The sequence below is a fragment of the Cyanistes caeruleus genome, chromosome 9, assembly GCF_971803275.1.
Source record: "Cyanistes caeruleus chromosome 9, bCyaCae1.hap1.1, whole genome shotgun sequence".
Lineage (NCBI taxonomy): Eukaryota > Metazoa > Chordata > Aves > Passeriformes > Paridae > Cyanistes > Cyanistes caeruleus.
This window is the reverse complement of record NC_141709.1, coordinates 12,151,454-12,169,239: the sequence shown is the minus strand read 5'-3', so window position 1 is coordinate 12,169,239 and position 17,786 is coordinate 12,151,454. Positions and strand designations below refer to the sequence as shown.

Below are 17,786 nucleotides of genomic sequence, written 5' to 3'. Positions count from 1 at the left end.
ATTTCTCAGCTATTTTAAGAAGTGCTGCAGCATACCAATCACAGAAAACAGCAGTCACAGTCCGTGAAACAAGTAGCAACAGCAGCCAGTAACTCATGCATTTGGTTAGCATTGCAGCTATAGATTTACTATACCTTCTTTACCTCCATATCAGGAGATATAACCCATTTTTACATCTTAGGGAAATGAGAGGAGGCTGGATGACTTCCCACAGTAATTCATGGTGTCAGGCTGGGATAATAATGGTTGGCAAAATCCCCTGACAGGGTAAATGAGGGGTTTTATTACCACTGGGGACACCTCAAGGCTTTCATCCAGTAATCCTTCTGGCTTGTGCATTTAGCACAACTCACAGCAAGGTGCAAAAAAACCAGCAAAAAAGAATGCTTCTGATAAATCATTTTGTTAAGTAGTTTTTTTAAGCTGATGTTTTACTGCTGGAGGAATGGTCTGCTACTCCTCTATAGAATTCCTATGATTAGTCTCTTTGCTGCTGGAAGTGGTGTCAGAGCTGTATGTCAAAACACTGTAGCCCCTTTTGCTGTGTATTTTAGATCTCTTCTCCTTCCTTGGTCCTCTTCTTATTTCTTAACTCTGCTTGTGCAAAGTGTGGAGCTTTAGTGACTTTTTTTGGTGAGAGAAAAGAGCATCAGCTTGGGAAAGAGCAGAATTTCATGATGAAAGTAGAGCAACACCAGCAGGGTGAGTTTCCTACCGCAGTTTGTGTTGACCTAAATTTTTATTTATTTTTGTTTGGGCTTTACTATTTCTTTATGTTTTCTCTCCCTTTGTCTCTAAGGTATATATTCTGACTGTCTCAAACCAAGTTTCTGGGCTGTGGATGCAGGCCCGGACCCCACTAACAGCGCCAGTTAAACGAATACAGTTTCCTGAATACAACAGGAGGTCTGGGCCGAGTCTGATCATTGCAGAGTAACCATGCTGGTTGTTAATAGGTTTTTCCTTCCTTCTTCTCGTCGGCTTTTCCCCAGTTGTGTAGTTTTCTCCTCAGCTGGCCTGGGCTCCGACACCTCCTGGCAGCAGCGGGGTGGCAGGAAGGTAACAAGCTTCCTTCAAATAACATTCTCTGTGCTCATAAGGGATATTAACCACGGGCTGCCTTCCAACAAGAGCTGTGTTAGACACAGGAAAGCTGCTTTTTACCTCTGACTTCCCCTCCTGCATGGGGATTTGGGGATGGAGCTGTAAACCACATCTCTTATTTCTTATTCATTTGAATCACTTGAAGAAATAGATGGTTTTTTCTCCCCATTTTGCTGTCTGACTATTTGTTTTCCTTTGCTTACCTGATTGGAAATCTATCAGTAAAGTATCTCTTCCCTTTTCTTCTTTTAATGATTCAGTGTGCTACCTCTCACAGTCCTGCCCCTAAACACAGCTTTGAAATTTGAAGGGAGCTGTCTTCCAACAAGAATTATATGCTTTCCAGCAGAGGAAGTAGGGAAGAAAAGTCACACCTGTACCTTAATGAAGCTACACAAAATGGGATTATCAAAAAGCGGGCAGTTTTGGAACATAACACTTTTTTATATAACTTACATAATGTTCTAGTTGCAAATGAGTCCTTTGTTTCTGGGAAGGGCAGATGAGAGAAATTTAACGTGAAATGTCTAAGTTTAAGGGTAGAATTTGTCTACTTGGATATAATTTTTAAATCTGTCAAACATAGGTTTTGATCTTCATAAAAAAACTACATACAGCACTCCAAAGAGAGCATTTTGAGACTATTTCTTTTAAAAGCAAAGGCCACTTAGCCCTGTGACATAGCTTGGTGTTCACAAAACTGCTGTGTATATTTTGGTAAATGTGAGATTTCTTTAATCTCTTTCTGGTGTCAGTAGTTCACAGTGATGTGGTTATCCGTAGTCTATCAACAGCCACTGGTGCCGAAGCTGAAGGCAAGGTGGCAATACAGATATGGCTAAATACACGTGTGGGAAAGGGAGTTGAACCTGGAATGTGAGTTACCATGGCTCTACATGACCTAAAGGAAAAGTTGCTTTAATAGGGCTTACCTGTGTAGCCAAGGGGACAGATGCAGTCATAGTGCCCTATCTGGTTGAGGCACGTTGCCCCGTTCAGGCACGGGTCTGAGGCACATTCATTCACTTCCAGGTCACAGTGCTTGCCCTGGTAGCCTGGGACGCAGTAGCAGAAATACTCGTCCACGCCATCCCTGCAGAGCGCTCCGTTGCGGCACGGCTCAGAGATGCACTCATCCAAGTCTCTCTCGCACAGCCTCCCGGTGTAGCCGGCACTGCAGAGGCAGGTGGGCCCTGCCAGGCCACTTCGGCAGGTGCCTCCGTGCTCACATGGATTGGTGTCACAGTCACTGTCGGCTCTTTCACAGGTAGGTCCATTATAGCCAGCAGGGCACTGGCAGGTGAAGCTGAGGTTTCCAGCAGAACCTAGGCAGGTAGCGTTTTGGAGACAAGGGTTTGAGGAGCAAGGGTTGGAGGTTTTGTTGCAGAGCTCCTCCACACTGTCCACTGATGCATCTGCACAAAGGCAAGGGTCATCTTTATGACCAGCAACACATGTGGAGTTCTTTTGGCAAGAGTTTGACAGGCACCTGGAATCATTCCTCATGCAAAGTGATTCTAGGAAAGAAACACAAAAAATCCTGAGGACTTCCACAGCCCTGGGAGTAACCAACAGTGAAAGAAGTGTAGTTCTTAACACAACTGTGCTTCAAAACCAACAGCTCCAATTGCTAGCTATTGAGAAGAAAACAGGACTGGCAACTGTATGATGCATTAGTGAACTAATGAATGTAAAATGAAAACAATTATGAAAACTTGAGTAGGTTGTAATTTCCTGTTCTTGCCTCTTTCAACAGCCATGGTTTAGAGTGTCAGGATAGTTTAACACTATGTTAAGAGTATAGTTGAGACAATATTGGTTGTTGTCAACTGATGTCCCACTATATGGAAGAATTTAGGTATCTTTGGTTTTGTTTCTTTTTTTTTTTTGTTACTAGAGAAAGGAACCACTTTTTAGTTCAATACCACATTTGTGGTGGTACCATTATATTGTGGTGGATGTTTTTGTGCATTGGGTTTCACAAGCTAAATTACTCAGATGCAGTTATAGCTCAAATAAACAGTTCAAACCATCAGGCATCCTAATTTTGATTTGCTGATTAGAAATACTAATTTCACAGGTGTACAGCATCTTCACCACAAAGAATCTACTGAACACCTGAGATGCAAAACAGCCCTGTGAGAGCCCTTCAGCCTGCATGGCTGGAAGGACACAGTGAATATGGTGAAAAGATGTTCCTTTCTTCTTTACCCTCTGGGAACTGAGCTTCTGTCAGTAATTAAAGGCCACTTGGAGTTGCCTTGCAGCTGTAAATAATAACAATAGCAAGAGCTACTTCTCGCTTTGCAGTCAAGGAGGGTGAACTGTTACCAGCCCTGTTCAGAATCCACCTCTGGGGTACATTGAAGCAGCTGTATCTGGGCCAAGACTCTGTGAAATGAGGCTGAATGTTCCTTTAGGAGAGAAGGCAATTTGTAGGAGAAAGACTTGTGAGCTGGAGCACAAAAGTTGCATTGAATTATCTGTATGTAAGTCCTGTAAATATATTTTTTATTATTTTTTATACTTTTAATCAGGAGCTTTGTTTGGCTATATGAAGGGTATTTGTCTTTTACAGCAACAGAATAGTGTGTTTGTGCAAACAGGGTGTTGTAGATGAGCTGAATTTCTCAAAGGAATTCAGATCCATCTACCAGCAGTCTCTGATTTCTTCCCAGTGCTTGAACTGAAATCTGGGAGAGCAGACACGGTGGAGATGGAGATGGGGCACTCAAAGAGAAGTGGTGAGCAGAGATAGAGACTCAAATAACTGGAGTTAGACCAATGCTGATAAAGGCCTGGGACAGATCCCTGGAAAAGGGAGAGGGTAGGGTTGGTCACCTGAGGATAACAACAAACCAAGCACGGGGGAATGTGGAGGATACAAACTGACTAATCATGGTATGTTTCCATAGTGTGCATTTTAATACATAATACAATTTAATCTGTTTTTCTCCTAGGAGGGAGTAGTGGAGGAAGAAAGTATCAGAAAGCTTAACCAGTTTAGGAAAGACTGCTTGTGTAGATTTGACACTAAGATAATAAATGGAAAGGCTGAAAAATTGTCTGTGCATAACTGTTATGCTTTCTGACTTGAGGTGTACACAGAGCTACTACTAGGGCAGTAGTAGCTCTGAGAATTAGAAACACCAGTCTGAATGAACTTGATGTTCATGAATAGGTACATTTACTGAGCCAAATAACTAACTAATACTTGTTTGAACAAGAGGAATAGAGATTTATGTAGTAACATTGATAGCAACAGTGACACCAAGATGTAAAACCAACAGCGGTGTTAAGGATTACATAGAAAGCAAGCTAAACGTTGATTAGCAGGAGAAGAACTGGAGTGTTACCTCATGTTCTCTGAAGGAACACAGGACAAAAATAGTACTTTTGGATTAGCCTGCCTTTAAAATTACCATCCCCAAACCTATTAACAATCAGTTTTGGGAGCAGATATGTAATCCTGATGCAATGTTGGTTGCACACGCCCCAGCTCAGAGCTCTCACGGAATGCAAAAATTCAACACATTGGTCACATGTGCTGACCTGCACCACTTGTAGTAATTCAGACCCTTCTCTTCCTCAGCACACTCTCATGGATGTTCTGATGTCCTGGTTTACATAATTTTGTGCTTTACCCATGAATTTAGTTTTTTCTTTAGCCTGGATGATGCAGAGCTTACTGCTATCTATTAATTACAGTTAAAATGAGCAAAACTGTTTTTTGGGAATTTCTGGGTTCTGCATTTTCCTTGCACAACTTTAGGGAGCTTTCCTTTCAGTCAGTGTACCTACTTAAAATTCATTAAAGTGCATGTTTGGGGAAACACTGCAAATTTGAAGAAATTAATAATGATCAATTTATAATGTTGTCTAACTGTGGTACTGTGTAAGCTAAAGGAGGTGAGGTCAATCATTTGAGTGCTTTCTTACACAGGACCACGGTGACATCAGAAGCAATTTAGTTAATTATTACTGCTTTTTCAGAGATAATTTGCATGCAACAGGCTCAGTTTGTTATAATGACTGTGTGAGGACATGATGCATTTTCCAGTCTGCAGTTTTGATAGCAAGAGCAGCTGTGAGCACTGGTTAAAAACCTTCATAGCTCTCTGAGGCAGTAAGAGTGGAGGGAAAATGAAGGAAGGGGAAAGACAGCCCTAAAATCATTGTCTGTATGTAATGAAGCCAACCAGTTTTTCTCCAGGGTGGCATCACTACGGGAAAAACATGAAACAGCAAACCTCTCCTTTTTTTTTTAAGCACTATTTTAATTTCAACTTTTGTAGCTTTTATAAAATTAATTTCTTATGCAGAAATTGCCAACAGAGAATTCAATAAATCCAGTACTCCCTAGAGATTACTCTTTTCTGATCTGTACTACAAGTTTATAATGAAATAACAATATTTTTGGCATTCTGTCTTTATTCTAATGCACTGTGCCATGGTTTTTATTATTTGTATAGTTTTTGAGCAACACAAGAGTTCTAAAGGTCTTAGCAGAGATGTAACCATGCTGAGTTTTAACTTAGTTGTGGTTTAGAGGCTGGGACAAGAGTTTAAGGGTACTCCATAGCAGTTTGTCTCAGCAGTAAAACTGCATCTCAAAAAGCTGATCATCAAAGGTATGCAGTTATCACAGCATGGTTATCGAATGGTATGAAGTTCACCTGGACATTTCCATGATTTTTTTTTTATTTTTTTTTTAATGATGTTCCTGAATGATGTGAGAGTCTCAGCTAATCCTTGATTCTGGACTGCTAGTTCAAACACCAATTTCCACCTATTTCTGGTGAGTTATTTGCACTACCTCCCTCTCTGCCCTGTGGAAACTGTGTTTCCCTGCTGCTGTGGAGTGATGTGGAAGGATAGAGTTGGGAACCACCTGAGCTGAGAGCTGCATGGAAGGAGAGTGAAGAGTATGGCAGGTGGAAGCTCCTGCATGCCCTGTGATGCGTGTGATGATGCAAAGAATGTCTCAGCTAAAGCAGATGCCTAAATATTCTCTTCTGCGTTTACAGAAAGAACTGCAAAGGGACAAAAATGTTTCAGTGGAGCTTGGTTTTTGGCCAGGTTGTGGAAGGATAACCAGGAAAAGCCTCATGCTCTACCTCAGATGTGCAGAAGAGTCATTTTTCATTCCTAAGCAATTAAGGTCACTTCAGCAGTGACTTGTTCTGACAGAGTCTTAAAACTTGTACATAACGTTAGGAAAAATGGAAACAAAATGCTGATTGCTTTGGATTTACACTGACTGACACTTGAGGTAATTATCAGTCTCTTTATAAATAGTGGTACATTAATCTAATTATGAGAGGATTTAGTGCCAAGCGTTTTGCCCCATGGTTAAATCCTTGAGATGCAGATGAGATGGTTTGCAGTGAAATTCTTTGCAGTAAAGCTTGCCATCTACTGGCACATCATCCATACTACCAGGAACATGGCCATACCTGCAGCTATTGAGGAACTGGCACAAATAACTTAATGTAAGAAATGCCAAGAAAAAGACAGTTTTCACTTTGGTTTTTTGCTCTTGGATAAGATTATTTAAAGATTATTTAAATTCATTGAAGTGATCTTGTTAGTGTATGAATAATTGAGTTTATACAGTTAATCAGCACTAAAAATGCATTCTTTTGGCTGGTAAAGGCTTCTGAATGAATAGAAATTACTGTAGTGATACAAAACAATTTTTATGATGTTAGAAATGCATGGCAATGAGGATAGAAGGCCAAAATTGAATTAAGGAAAAGTTATTATAAACAGGGCAGGAATTTTGAAATGGTCAAGGCATTTTGGCACAGATAATCTGATGGTTAAACTCAATTTGTTCCTCAGTAAAGCAGCTAATTTTGAAAAGCTTACCTACATATGTTTCCTGACAATTTCAAGCAATTTTTTTCTCTGATCCTGTTTGAATCAGAGATTTACTGAATTCATGTCCATTTTTCAAAATATTCTTCTAAGTTAAATTGGTAAGATTTAAAGTAAAGTGAATTGATGAACCCAGATTCTGACCATTAGCAATCTCAGCCACTCAAAGCCCCCAGATAAATCCTTTGCAATCTGTTTTGGGTTCTTTGTGTCAAAATGTCTTTCAGCAAAGACTTGTTCTTTCAGGACACGACTCTTCCTAAGTGTTGGTGAAATATCATAATCAGTGACAGCATTCAAAATTAAATTTCAATCACTGCTAATCACACAGTTATGAACCAGAGTCCACTTGGCTGTGGCCATGCCTGCACTCTGCTAATCATCTCACCGTGTCTGAAGGCTGCTTGTGATTTGCAGTGCTGTTCTTCAAATGTGCCTTCTGACCTTGAAGGAGGACTATGAGTTTCACAGAAGCTCTCAACATTAACAACTTTGGAATCTTTTACATATGCTGCAAGATTTTCTTAAGAGAGTCTTCTTAACAGAGCCAGTCTATTTTCTAGGGGGGGGAAAAATCTAGGATAAGATAGAGAAATTCTTGATACCCACATAGTCATCAGCACTGATGATTTTACTATGCTTTGAGGACTTTTCTCCTTTCCTTTTTTTTAACAAATAGTTATTAATTTACACGTTTGAATTAAAACTGGGGAGCTACACAAGCCAGTTAGATAAAGCAGGTCACAACAAAACCTGACTTTTTAATAAGTCATACATTTTGGGGAAAAAATGGATAGCAAAAAGCCCTTGGTCTATGAGTTGAGACATTCAATTTTAAAAATACTCTTAAGGAAAGAAGGATTGAGTTGCAATAGCAAGATGTTTGGGTGTATTAAAAAACCCCAACTCCACCATCAGAAAATGTTACCTGCAAGTTTGTTTTTTTGTCTTTTGGGGTTTTTTTGTTTGGTGGGGTTTTTTTTTGGTTTTTTTTTTGTTGTTTTTTTTTTTTTTAATTTTTTGGAATGGCATATATAATTGACATATTTCTGGTGGTCAGTCACTAGAAAGAAGACCAGATCGAAGCATCCACTTCTTCTCTTAGTGCTGCTACTTCAGTCTGGATTCTGTTGAATTAAAACCAGCATATAGCATTTGTTCACAGCTAAAGGCTTACATTGTGATCAAATCAGCTCACCAAAAATGCCATGACGGTAGCGAGTTTAGATAGCCCAGTGGCTTGGAGTCAGAAACATGAACCTTCAATGCTCATGCTCATTACTTGTTTGAAACCTGTCCTTGAGAGTTTAGAACAAGTGTGTGAATCTGTGTCACTGAAATATCAAGCTCTGTTACTATACTGAGATCTTGAAATAATTATCATTTAACTGGAAATTTTAAAGTATTGCCCAAGGCATTTACTGCTGCATTGAGGAGCTGTGGCTTTGGTGTAACTAATCCTCTCTCCATTTATCTGCAGTGCACTGTGACACAAAAAATACAGTTCATCACTATGACAATAGCTTCACTCCAAAGACAGCCTTAGAAAGTTGTGGATGTGCAGATAGGTGTTCAATCTTGAGATATCAAGAGGAACTAAGGAAGAGATAAGCACAGCTGCATAATCAGCAGGGACAGAGATTGGGATCCGGTACCTTTACAATGGACTGAAAGGCAGAGATGTCACTCCTGCATCAGCATTTGGCAAATGGGGAAGGAAAGGATAGGAAACCATGGCCTGGATAAAACAGAGCTAGGTAAGGGGCTATCTTAGCCCTCAAAATAGCTTTCTCATGTAAAAAAATAATTTCAATTTTTCCACACAGTCTCAAACTTTCTATGTGTTGCACTAATACCTTCCCATCTCCCATACATTTGTATTACCATCTTAATTAATCACTATAATGAGCAGCTTGTAGTTACTATGGTGCCATTTGTCCTTTGCAAGCTTCACATGTGAGTAAATCACCATCCTTCAGACCCCACCTGCTCTATCCACAGCTGGAATCATTATCACTCAATTTGCTCAATGGAAAATCCTACTTTGGGAAGGGATGATCAAACTTTTGCCAAACAAGCAAACGCTTGTTGTGTCTGCAAGTACTGTGGTCATAAAGAGTTAATCTTTAATCTTTAACTTCAATTGTGTGTCCAAAATTTAAATTTAAATTTAAATCTTGAATCATGTTTATTACCCTAGTAACCAGCACCACACACAGGCAGGAAAGAAGAAGGGTGGTAACACTTTTCCATTGCTAAATACTCCGTTGCTATCAAAAAAGCCAGATTTGGGTTTGGGTACATTTGTATCAGTAAAGTCAAGGAAAGTAAATTAACTTATTTTCTGCAGAAAAAGTATGGTGTGTTAGTGTAAGAGTAAAAATGGAATAAAAACAATTTAAAAACAATGTTGTTCAGGCAATACTATACGATTAAAGTTATTTGTGATTGAAATTACAGAACTAGTTATTAAACCAGTGTCTCCATTTCACTCTTCCCTAAACTTTTCTGTTCACACTGACTTGGTGCTGGTCCCTGAGAATAAAGGCAGATACTGCTGGCTGTTTTTGTCCTTCACTATCTTTTGACATTTGTGCCACCCCAGACTCCCTTACTCCTTGAGCACTGCAGCAGCAGCAGCCCTTAACAGCTGCACCCTCTGTCTGCATTGAGCACCACAGCAATGGCACCAAATAAACAAATTAAAATGAGGTAAATGCCCTCTCTATTTCTAAATGTAAATAATTTTTGGCTTTCACTTTATTTGGCATCATACCCTAGTATTTGTGCTGGGAACAGGAAGATAATCAGGTCCAGGAGCTCAACAGGGCTCTTATGCATTGAATTTGGAGGATTTTTTTGTTCAATTGGACATCAAGGCACAGTGCAAATAGACTGGTTTCTAATGAGAATGAAAGATTTTATGCTCTGCTTCTTTACCTTTATGTTTACTACTACTTTATGTTTACTACAGCAGTGCAGTTTAAGGTAGTAGTGTACAATGATCATCCTGCTTTTACTGTACACAGATATTTTGTTTGTCTAAGATGTAGAGCAGTGTCTGATCAGGCCAGGAGGCAGCTGATATCCATTGCAATAAATGATGTGAACACAGATGTAGAAACTGAACTGATTTCTGCTGTGCAATCCTTGCCACTGTACATACCCTCTCTGAATGCAGCTCTCCCCTTTAAGAGTTTCATTATATCTGTCCTCATTTTTATCTTCTAAGTTCACAGAAGAGAAGCAACATGAGCATAATGAGATATTCCTTGTCCCTCTAGAAATGCTGATTTTTTTTTCAGTTGAGGTCACACAGCAGAATTTATTCTTAATGGTACAGAAGAGGATGACTCCATCCAGGGATGAAGGAGATAGATAGGTGAGCAGCAACTGCATTACATGGCAGTGGAAACCTGTGGGCCAGCCTCAAACTTGCCTTTTTATCAGCTCTTCAGAGGTAAAGAACATAGAAAATTTTTTTTTGCTCAAAATCTGAAGCAGTTTTATTTAGGTAATAAGCTTGATTGCTTACAGGAAAGACAGTAACTTTGTGGGTTAAATGTCTTTGTCCCAAGGATTCAATCAACACCTTTCCTGCCTGAACTGCTCTTAAGGCTTCTTAAAGCTGGGGACATCCTCAGCATGTAACTCAGGGTACAGAGCCATGTGTGTAAAGATATCTCCTGCGAGTGAAAGGTTTTGCCAGAAATAGAGAGAAAAGCTTAGTGGTTTAGTTAGAGGTGTGAATTATGTCTTACACTTTAAAATGTTATCCTGAATTGGCTTTAGTGAGGTTTCTTAGCATACCTAAATGAACTTGTTTGGATGGGTGGATTTTTGGTGCCTTTGAGAGAGGTGGTGCTCCTGCTTTGCTCCCTAAAGCCACAAGCATCTACATCAAGTCTTGTAAAATTAATGGCAGCACAACCTGCTGTTTATAAACCCGATATCAGAACCTGATATTGAGGGGTGTGAGTGGTGCTTGGGAAGAGGAAAGATGAAAGCAGTGCTTGCAATTGGGAAGATCCCAGCTGTATTTGCAGCTGTGCTAGGAAGGAATGAAGGCTAAAATGCACACTTGGGAAGTGTATGTCTGGCAGAATAACAAGGAAAATGGTGCCAGGGCTAGAGAGGGCTGCAGAAGGACCTCTGCATCAGGGGGGGATTTTGAGGAACAGAGAAGGGGTAACACAGCATAAAATTCAGTTTGTGAGTTTGGGTGAAATCCAGTTGCTCCTGCTTCTGTTTAAATTCCAAATAGTTGAAAATAGGGAGCAAAGGAACTGTTTGTCTCTTGAAGAGGCCAATCTCACCTTGAGAGACACAAGATCTCACAGCTTCTCTGGAGTCTGGAAGGAGTTTAAGGCATTTTTGTAAGACAGAGGCCTCCAGCAGCCACTGAGCAGGAGGAGCTCCTGACTCCTGAGTTTATCCTCATGAAGGAGCTGAGGGCTTGGCTGAGCTCAGGATGCTGCCCCTCAAGCAGACCAACTACTGCTGACTTGCAGCACTGAGTTTGGCTTAGGTGAGAATATGCAAGCAGCTGAGCTCCCACTGTGCTCAACCACTAGCACAGGAGAGAAAAAGATCTCAGAAATGCTGCCAAATGCTGCTAAGAATCCTTCCAGCAGAGGGGCTAAAAACTGAGTACAAAATTGATTTCAGGTCCAAATTCTGTGTTCATGTGTTGTTTGAATTTGAAAGGCATTATAAGACATCTTCAGTCTCCTTCAGCTGTGGTTCTGCCATTCATTACTTCATTCCCTTAATATGAAAAGGGCATGAAGCAGTGATTCTGATAACACAGTGGCACATAAACATGCTGTGATTTTAAAATGTAGCCTCAAATGTCTGTAACACTGACCCAGGTACAATTTCTTTCTGTGAGTCATAACTGGATAAGCTTAAAGCCCTGATTGATAGAAATGCATCATAGCAGCCTATAACACAGGGCAACCCTTTTAAAAAGTCTCTGGGTGCAAAGCCATGTTCTGATGTGTGCATATGTTGAGATTGCCTGCCGTAGCTTCTCAGTAACACAACTGAGGACTAGGATGTTCCTGAACATATCAAACTACAGCATATCAAAGTCATCATGCTGCTTCTCCTGTCTCCCCAGACTTAAAAAAAGTAATCAGTCCTGTGACAGATCAGCATTATGTGGCTGAAAACGCAGTGCACTCTGCTTTAAATGCCACAGGACTCAGAAGAAAGCTTCGGTGTGGCTACAATGGGCAGTAAGTACAGAGAAAGCAAGGCCAGAAGTTCATGCTTTTCCAGCATGAACTTTGTAGAAGAGTTCACATTCCAGCCCTTTTCTGTTATGTGCTAAATTATTTTCAATAGAAATCACCTACAATTAGCTCTGCATGAACTAATTACCAACTGGGATTTCAAGACTGCTTGGGGAAAGTTGCAGCTCCTGTGTTTTGGGACAGGCTGGAGTGTCATGGGGAGCTGGTACAACCCAAATTTCCTTAGCTGTCCTGCTGAGCCCCTGTGCTGAGGGCAGCTTCCCCTCAGAGCCAAGGGCATAACACTTGTTGTGGTATGATCGTGAGCTGCACAAGTTGCCTTCACCGTCTTCATACAGACAGAAATCAGTCCCAGGCCCAGCATTATTTATCATTATCATTATTTAGCGTTATTATCATGTCGACTTCTGCAGAGGGCTGGCCTTCTGAACACTAGTTCCAGTGACCCATGAAAGTGAACACAGTCATGGCTCTGACGCAAAATCTGTGGCAGCTTTCCTGACGTGCAGACTGTATTGCAGCATCCTAAAAACTCCACTGACTTGTAACAGAGCAAGAATGAATTTGTTTCATGGTTTTACCACTTTTTATTTCCAGAGCAGGCTTGGAAGCACTGAGGAGGAGCGACTGACCCAGAAGAAAAGTAGGTATTGAAAACCCACTATATAATTAGGGATACCTTTCTCTTAAACCGTTTTGAGATGCTTCAGTATAGAAGTAAAACAAAACTAGAATATTCATCAGCATCAGGGTATGCTCAGGAGCCTTCCCTGGGGAATATGCTAAGAAATAAGCCTTCCTTATTAGAAGAATATCAGTAAAAGTCAAATTGTTAAAGCTTAATGTGATGGGGTGCTTTAGAATAAAAACACCAGCCACTAGGGCATTAAATATCTGCTACAAGTGAAGAGGTATCCAGCAAGCCTTTATCAAAATTAGATCAGTACCAATTTTGCTAGTAAAATGATGAAAAATTTAAAACCATGAATAAATGAATTAATGTTTATTCATCAGTAGCAATCAGTACAGTAATTTCTTGAAGGCTTTTTAAATTTCTATTTCCCCATTAATAGTCTCCTTTATTTTTTCTATGTATTTAATGTACGGAGGAGGTAGATCTAACTCCTCAGCTCTCCTTCCTTTTCTAGTTGTCCCTTCCCTGCCTTAGATTTTTTTCCATGCATTCTCCTTTTCTTCCTCTGAGGCCTAATCCAAAGCAGACTTGGGTTTCATGGGCAGGGATGGGATATTACAGTAAGTTTGTGTGGCTGGTGAGTGCGCCCGCAGGAACTGTAGCCCCAGGACACAGTGTCAGTGGTGGCACCAGCTCCACGGGGTAACACAGATGCCTCTGTGCTCTGCTGAAGTGCTCACACTCCTCAGGATGACCCAGAAGACAATGAAGCTGCTCTGGCCTGCTATTCCCCTGTATTTAAGATTTAGCCATCCTGTTGCAGTGACAGGGGTGTTTTGTTTCTCAGACTCTCTAAAGACACAGGGAGACCTCCAAGTGTTGGTGGTGTGCTGGCTGGGGAGTGCAAATTAAGATCAGCAAGCAGGAGCAGGGCAACTAAAGCCTCCACAAGTTGACATTCAGGTGCTTACTCTCATCTCAAAAAAACTTTGGTGCCATACAATGATGAAAAAACAAAAGGAATACCCTATTTGGGGGCAAGGGGCCTTCCTCACAATACCAGTCCAGACCTGCCAGTACAGAATATATTATAGGGCAGCATCCTGCCCTGCTTTATATTAAGTTATGCTAAACAAATAAAGGAGATCTATGTGACAGGTCCAGGGTCTGGCCAGGAAAAAAATTAAGAACGATTTCATGGCAATAATGAATAAGTATGAATAATGAATCTAGTGACTATCTTACTGGGAGCATTTTTTTTAGAGACATCTATGATGGGGCTTGTTTTATAATCCCAAAGGGCATCACACGTCATAGTGTGCTGAGAGGCTGCAGAACAGATTGAGAAGTAGCTCTCAGTACTTAATACCTAGGGATCTTCAAAAGCCATTTCCTCTTAGGATCACATTTCATTTGATCATTGGGGTTATTAGTTACAGATACCTTGAACAGAACAAGGCACTGTTACTGTACCCCTCAAACAGTGTCTCATTTAAAATGAACAAAATATTGTATTTAATTAGGGGTTCAGCTCTGGTGTCTTTTCAAGGGACTTTGGTATTGATTTTACCATGAGAGCCTACTCTAGCAAATATTATGCCATTAATAATAAAGGGAGCTTGTAGACATAAGTGTAGGAAGGAAGAACCAAAATTTTTGTCATTCAGTTTCCCAGAGCAGTTGGAGTATAACCATCTAATATAGCATTTATTCTAAATGCTATATTCTATGGTTCAGAAGTGTCTGCACTTATATGGAGACCTTTCCTTTGTGACATTTTCTTAATTGTATCAAGACTATGCTTCATCAAGTGAATTCAGGCAGAAGCATTTGAAGCTTAATTTTCTCTCTAAAAAAGAAACATATTTTTTTCTGCCTTGACTCTTTAGGCTAATTTTGCCTCTGTTCTGTTTTTGTCTTACCTTGCTTTGGTCATCATGAGTAAACATATGAAATTAGCCATAAAATTAACCAGGTGAGCATCAGTGTGCATATGTGAATGTTCACTTTACTCTTAGCATGTGTTGATGCATCCTTGTCATCAAAAAATTGCATTAATTGACTGAGAGGGTTTTATTTCTGTAAGTTCTGGTCTCATTCGAAGCTTTCACTAACATTTTCTGCATACTGCAATCTAATAGATGTGTGGCAGAGATGTATTCAGGATTTACTGAATTGCATTTGTGGGTTATCTCTCAGAAAGCAGAGGGTTTCACTCCCCAGCCATGTGGGTCTCATTCCTGTTGGGGTGGATATGCAGAGGCAGGGGCAGGTCTGGGGCCCTGCTCCTCCTGGCTCAGGGACCTGGAGGGGGATTGGGAAAAGGTGTCATGGAATTCTGCAGCCCAAGCCTGTGCCACCTCATGTGGCTGTTGGATGCCAGGATAGCCCTGCAGTTTGGGAGGTGTTGGAGAAGAGCCTCTCTCTTTGAGGAGGGGGGCAGTGCCTGACCACCAGCCCTGCTGTCCTCAGGGGCTCTGAGGCAAAGGGAACAAGCTTCAGATGGCTTCCCTCCCTAATTTATTTAGGGAGAAGACAGAAATCTGCAGTGATAGTGGGGGAGAGGGGAAAAGCTGTTCCTCCTGGAGAAGCAGTGCTTGTGTGACCTGCAGGGAACACCACAGATGCCCTACAGCGCAGTGTTGATGAGCTTCTGCTTTGCGAGGGGTGAGCTTTAACTGCACTTTTCAGGTAAGATATGTATTGTATGCATGCCAAGATAGTAAAAAGTATTTTTTTAGCTAAGTTTTTAATTGCTTAGGTATTCTTGTAACTACTAAGAATTTGAACCAGTATCAAATATATATGCAGGGATTTCTTGTCTAAAACAATCAAGTGAACAAACCACAAAATAAAACCCATCAACCCTCCCCACATGGTTCCTGATGATCAGAATTCTTACTCAAATCAATAGTAATTTTGTCAAATTGTTGAATCACTGTCATGGAGTTATTTTACCTTTAAGGGAGTTGGAGTTGCTGGGAAGTGCCTGGAGTCTTTTCTCCTGACCAATTATCGGTCATTGCTGAGAACTGACAGCAGTTTAGGCCATTGAAAAGTGGGATCAACTTGTGAACCCTACCTTAAAGTGTAAAAGCAGAGCTCTCTGGGTTCTCTTTGTTTCCTGGCTGTGGAGGGTGGCGGAGCTCCAGGCCTCCCGTCCCTGCCCAGGCCATGCGGCCGGGCGGGGATGGGGCCGGGCCTGCCCCGTCTCCAGGCCTGGAGATGGGGGGGCCTGGGGAAGGTTTTCCTCGGGCCGGGCCGAGCCGATCTCTGGCTCTGCTGCAGGTTTTGCTGTAGCTGAATTCACTAGAAACTGCTGAGTGAAGAGAGAGAGAGGCCCTGGACTTGCAGCGGGTTGGAGCAGCGACTACACGCTCCAGAGCAGCCATGAGGAACTTCCCATCGCAGACGGCTCCAGCTCCTGTTCGGCAGAGATCACCGAACCATCTACAAAAGCCTGGGCAAGATCTTAACTCTTTCATTACCCAGATGAGACTTGCGGATTAATCTTTTTATCCAGAGAGAGAGAGAGAGAGAGATCAACATGAAAAGAGACTTTATAAACTACCAGTGACAGGAAAGAAAAGAAGCTTCAGGAAAGGTAGAGAATTAAGAAGATGCTTTAATTAAGCTGAAATATCTTTCTGTTAAAACTATGGAGATGGACAATGAAGTCCTGAAAAGAACTCCTTTAATTCATGATACAGTATCTAGAGAGGAATAAAGTGTTCAAAGTGTAAATTTGAGTAAAAAATAGAGTAATTATGGTATAGTGAAGTGCTGGGAGATTTGAAGCCTTGAGAGGCAATGAGAAAACTGTTTTCTAGTGAAGCTCACAGAAACAGATGAAGAAGACCTTTTTGCCTTTGAATAACTTATCCTTAAAAATGCTATCTCTAGACTCATGGCCCATACACACCTCAGAGTGATGTGAAAATGGGAGGAGTGGGCTCTAATAATAGCAGCTCTGGGCAGCTAACATTAGGGCAATGGAAAACTATAACAAAAATAGTTTTCTTGTGAGAAACTCCATAAATTAACAGGAAGAAACTTCTGTTTCTCTACAAAGACTGGTGAAAAGACTGTAGCAAGAATTGGGACTGTTTTAACCATCAAAGTTCCAAAGTTTTTGTCTCTGTTGTCATGTGAACAAGGGAATAGTGGGTAGATAGGGGATGAAAAGGTTTTTCTAGAAGTTTATTCTGGTGTTCTTATTATTGTAGTTTGTCGATAAACTTTTTTTTTTTTCCCTTTTAAGTTGTATGCCTGTTTTGCTCTTGTTCTAATCCATATCTCACAGCAAGAAATAAGTAATTTTCTTAGTTATTGGTTTAAAACCACGACAATCACAAAGTTTAACTTGTCAAGTTCAGCACTTTATTATGTCCATACTATACCCAGTTAAGGAGTTGCTCCAAAGTTTAATTCAAGCAGAGAAATACTAAACTTACCCCATTTGTGCTGGGATTTTTACCTGTTACCACAATATTTGACACTTGTCAGACTGATTGCAATGCTTTCTTTCTAGGCTTCTCTCTTCTAAATTGTGAGCCAACAAAACAAAATTCTGTTTTATTATTAGCAAAGGGAACTAAAGCTCCAGCTAACCTGATTTCTTTCTTTTGTGGCTGCCTTTCCTTTCTGGCTGCCCCCAAAATGGATCCCAGTTTGAACGGAATACTTGGGAGAAATCCTAGCTGGAGGGTTCCAAGGCAGCATTTCAGCATCCCTTCTCCCCCAGAGATGGGTTGAAGTATCTCCCATAATGTACCTGAGCTCATGACAGTAAGAGGGATTGTTATCTAGGAATATCTGAATTTCAGGTACAGAAACCGTAACTGCCAATTGTCTTTGAGATGACTTTTGCCAGCCTTGGCTGAAGACTTGCTTAAATCAGCTTTTTATTA

At 40.8% G+C, this 17,786-nt stretch overlaps 1 protein-coding gene across 3 annotated transcripts in view; it reads right to left on the bottom strand.

The window, feature by feature from the left end:
* Positions 1–17,786, bottom strand: part of CRB1 (crumbs cell polarity complex component 1) — a 101,561-nt gene that overhangs the window by 70,510 nt on the left and 13,265 nt on the right. For 2 of the 3 annotated variants that reach the window (XM_086841996.1, XM_086841995.1), the window contains exons 1-2: positions 15,959–16,536; positions 2,037–2,621 (exon numbers count right to left, since the gene is read on the bottom strand). In XM_086841996.1, the coding sequence (XP_086698122.1) occupies positions 2,037–2,610 (574 nt within the window). In that variant the 5' untranslated portion in view covers positions 2,611–2,621; positions 15,959–16,536. Of the gene's footprint in view, positions 1–2,036; positions 2,622–15,958; positions 16,537–17,786 lie in introns of those variants that run through there. The other variant, XM_023931870.2, reaches the window with a different exon arrangement.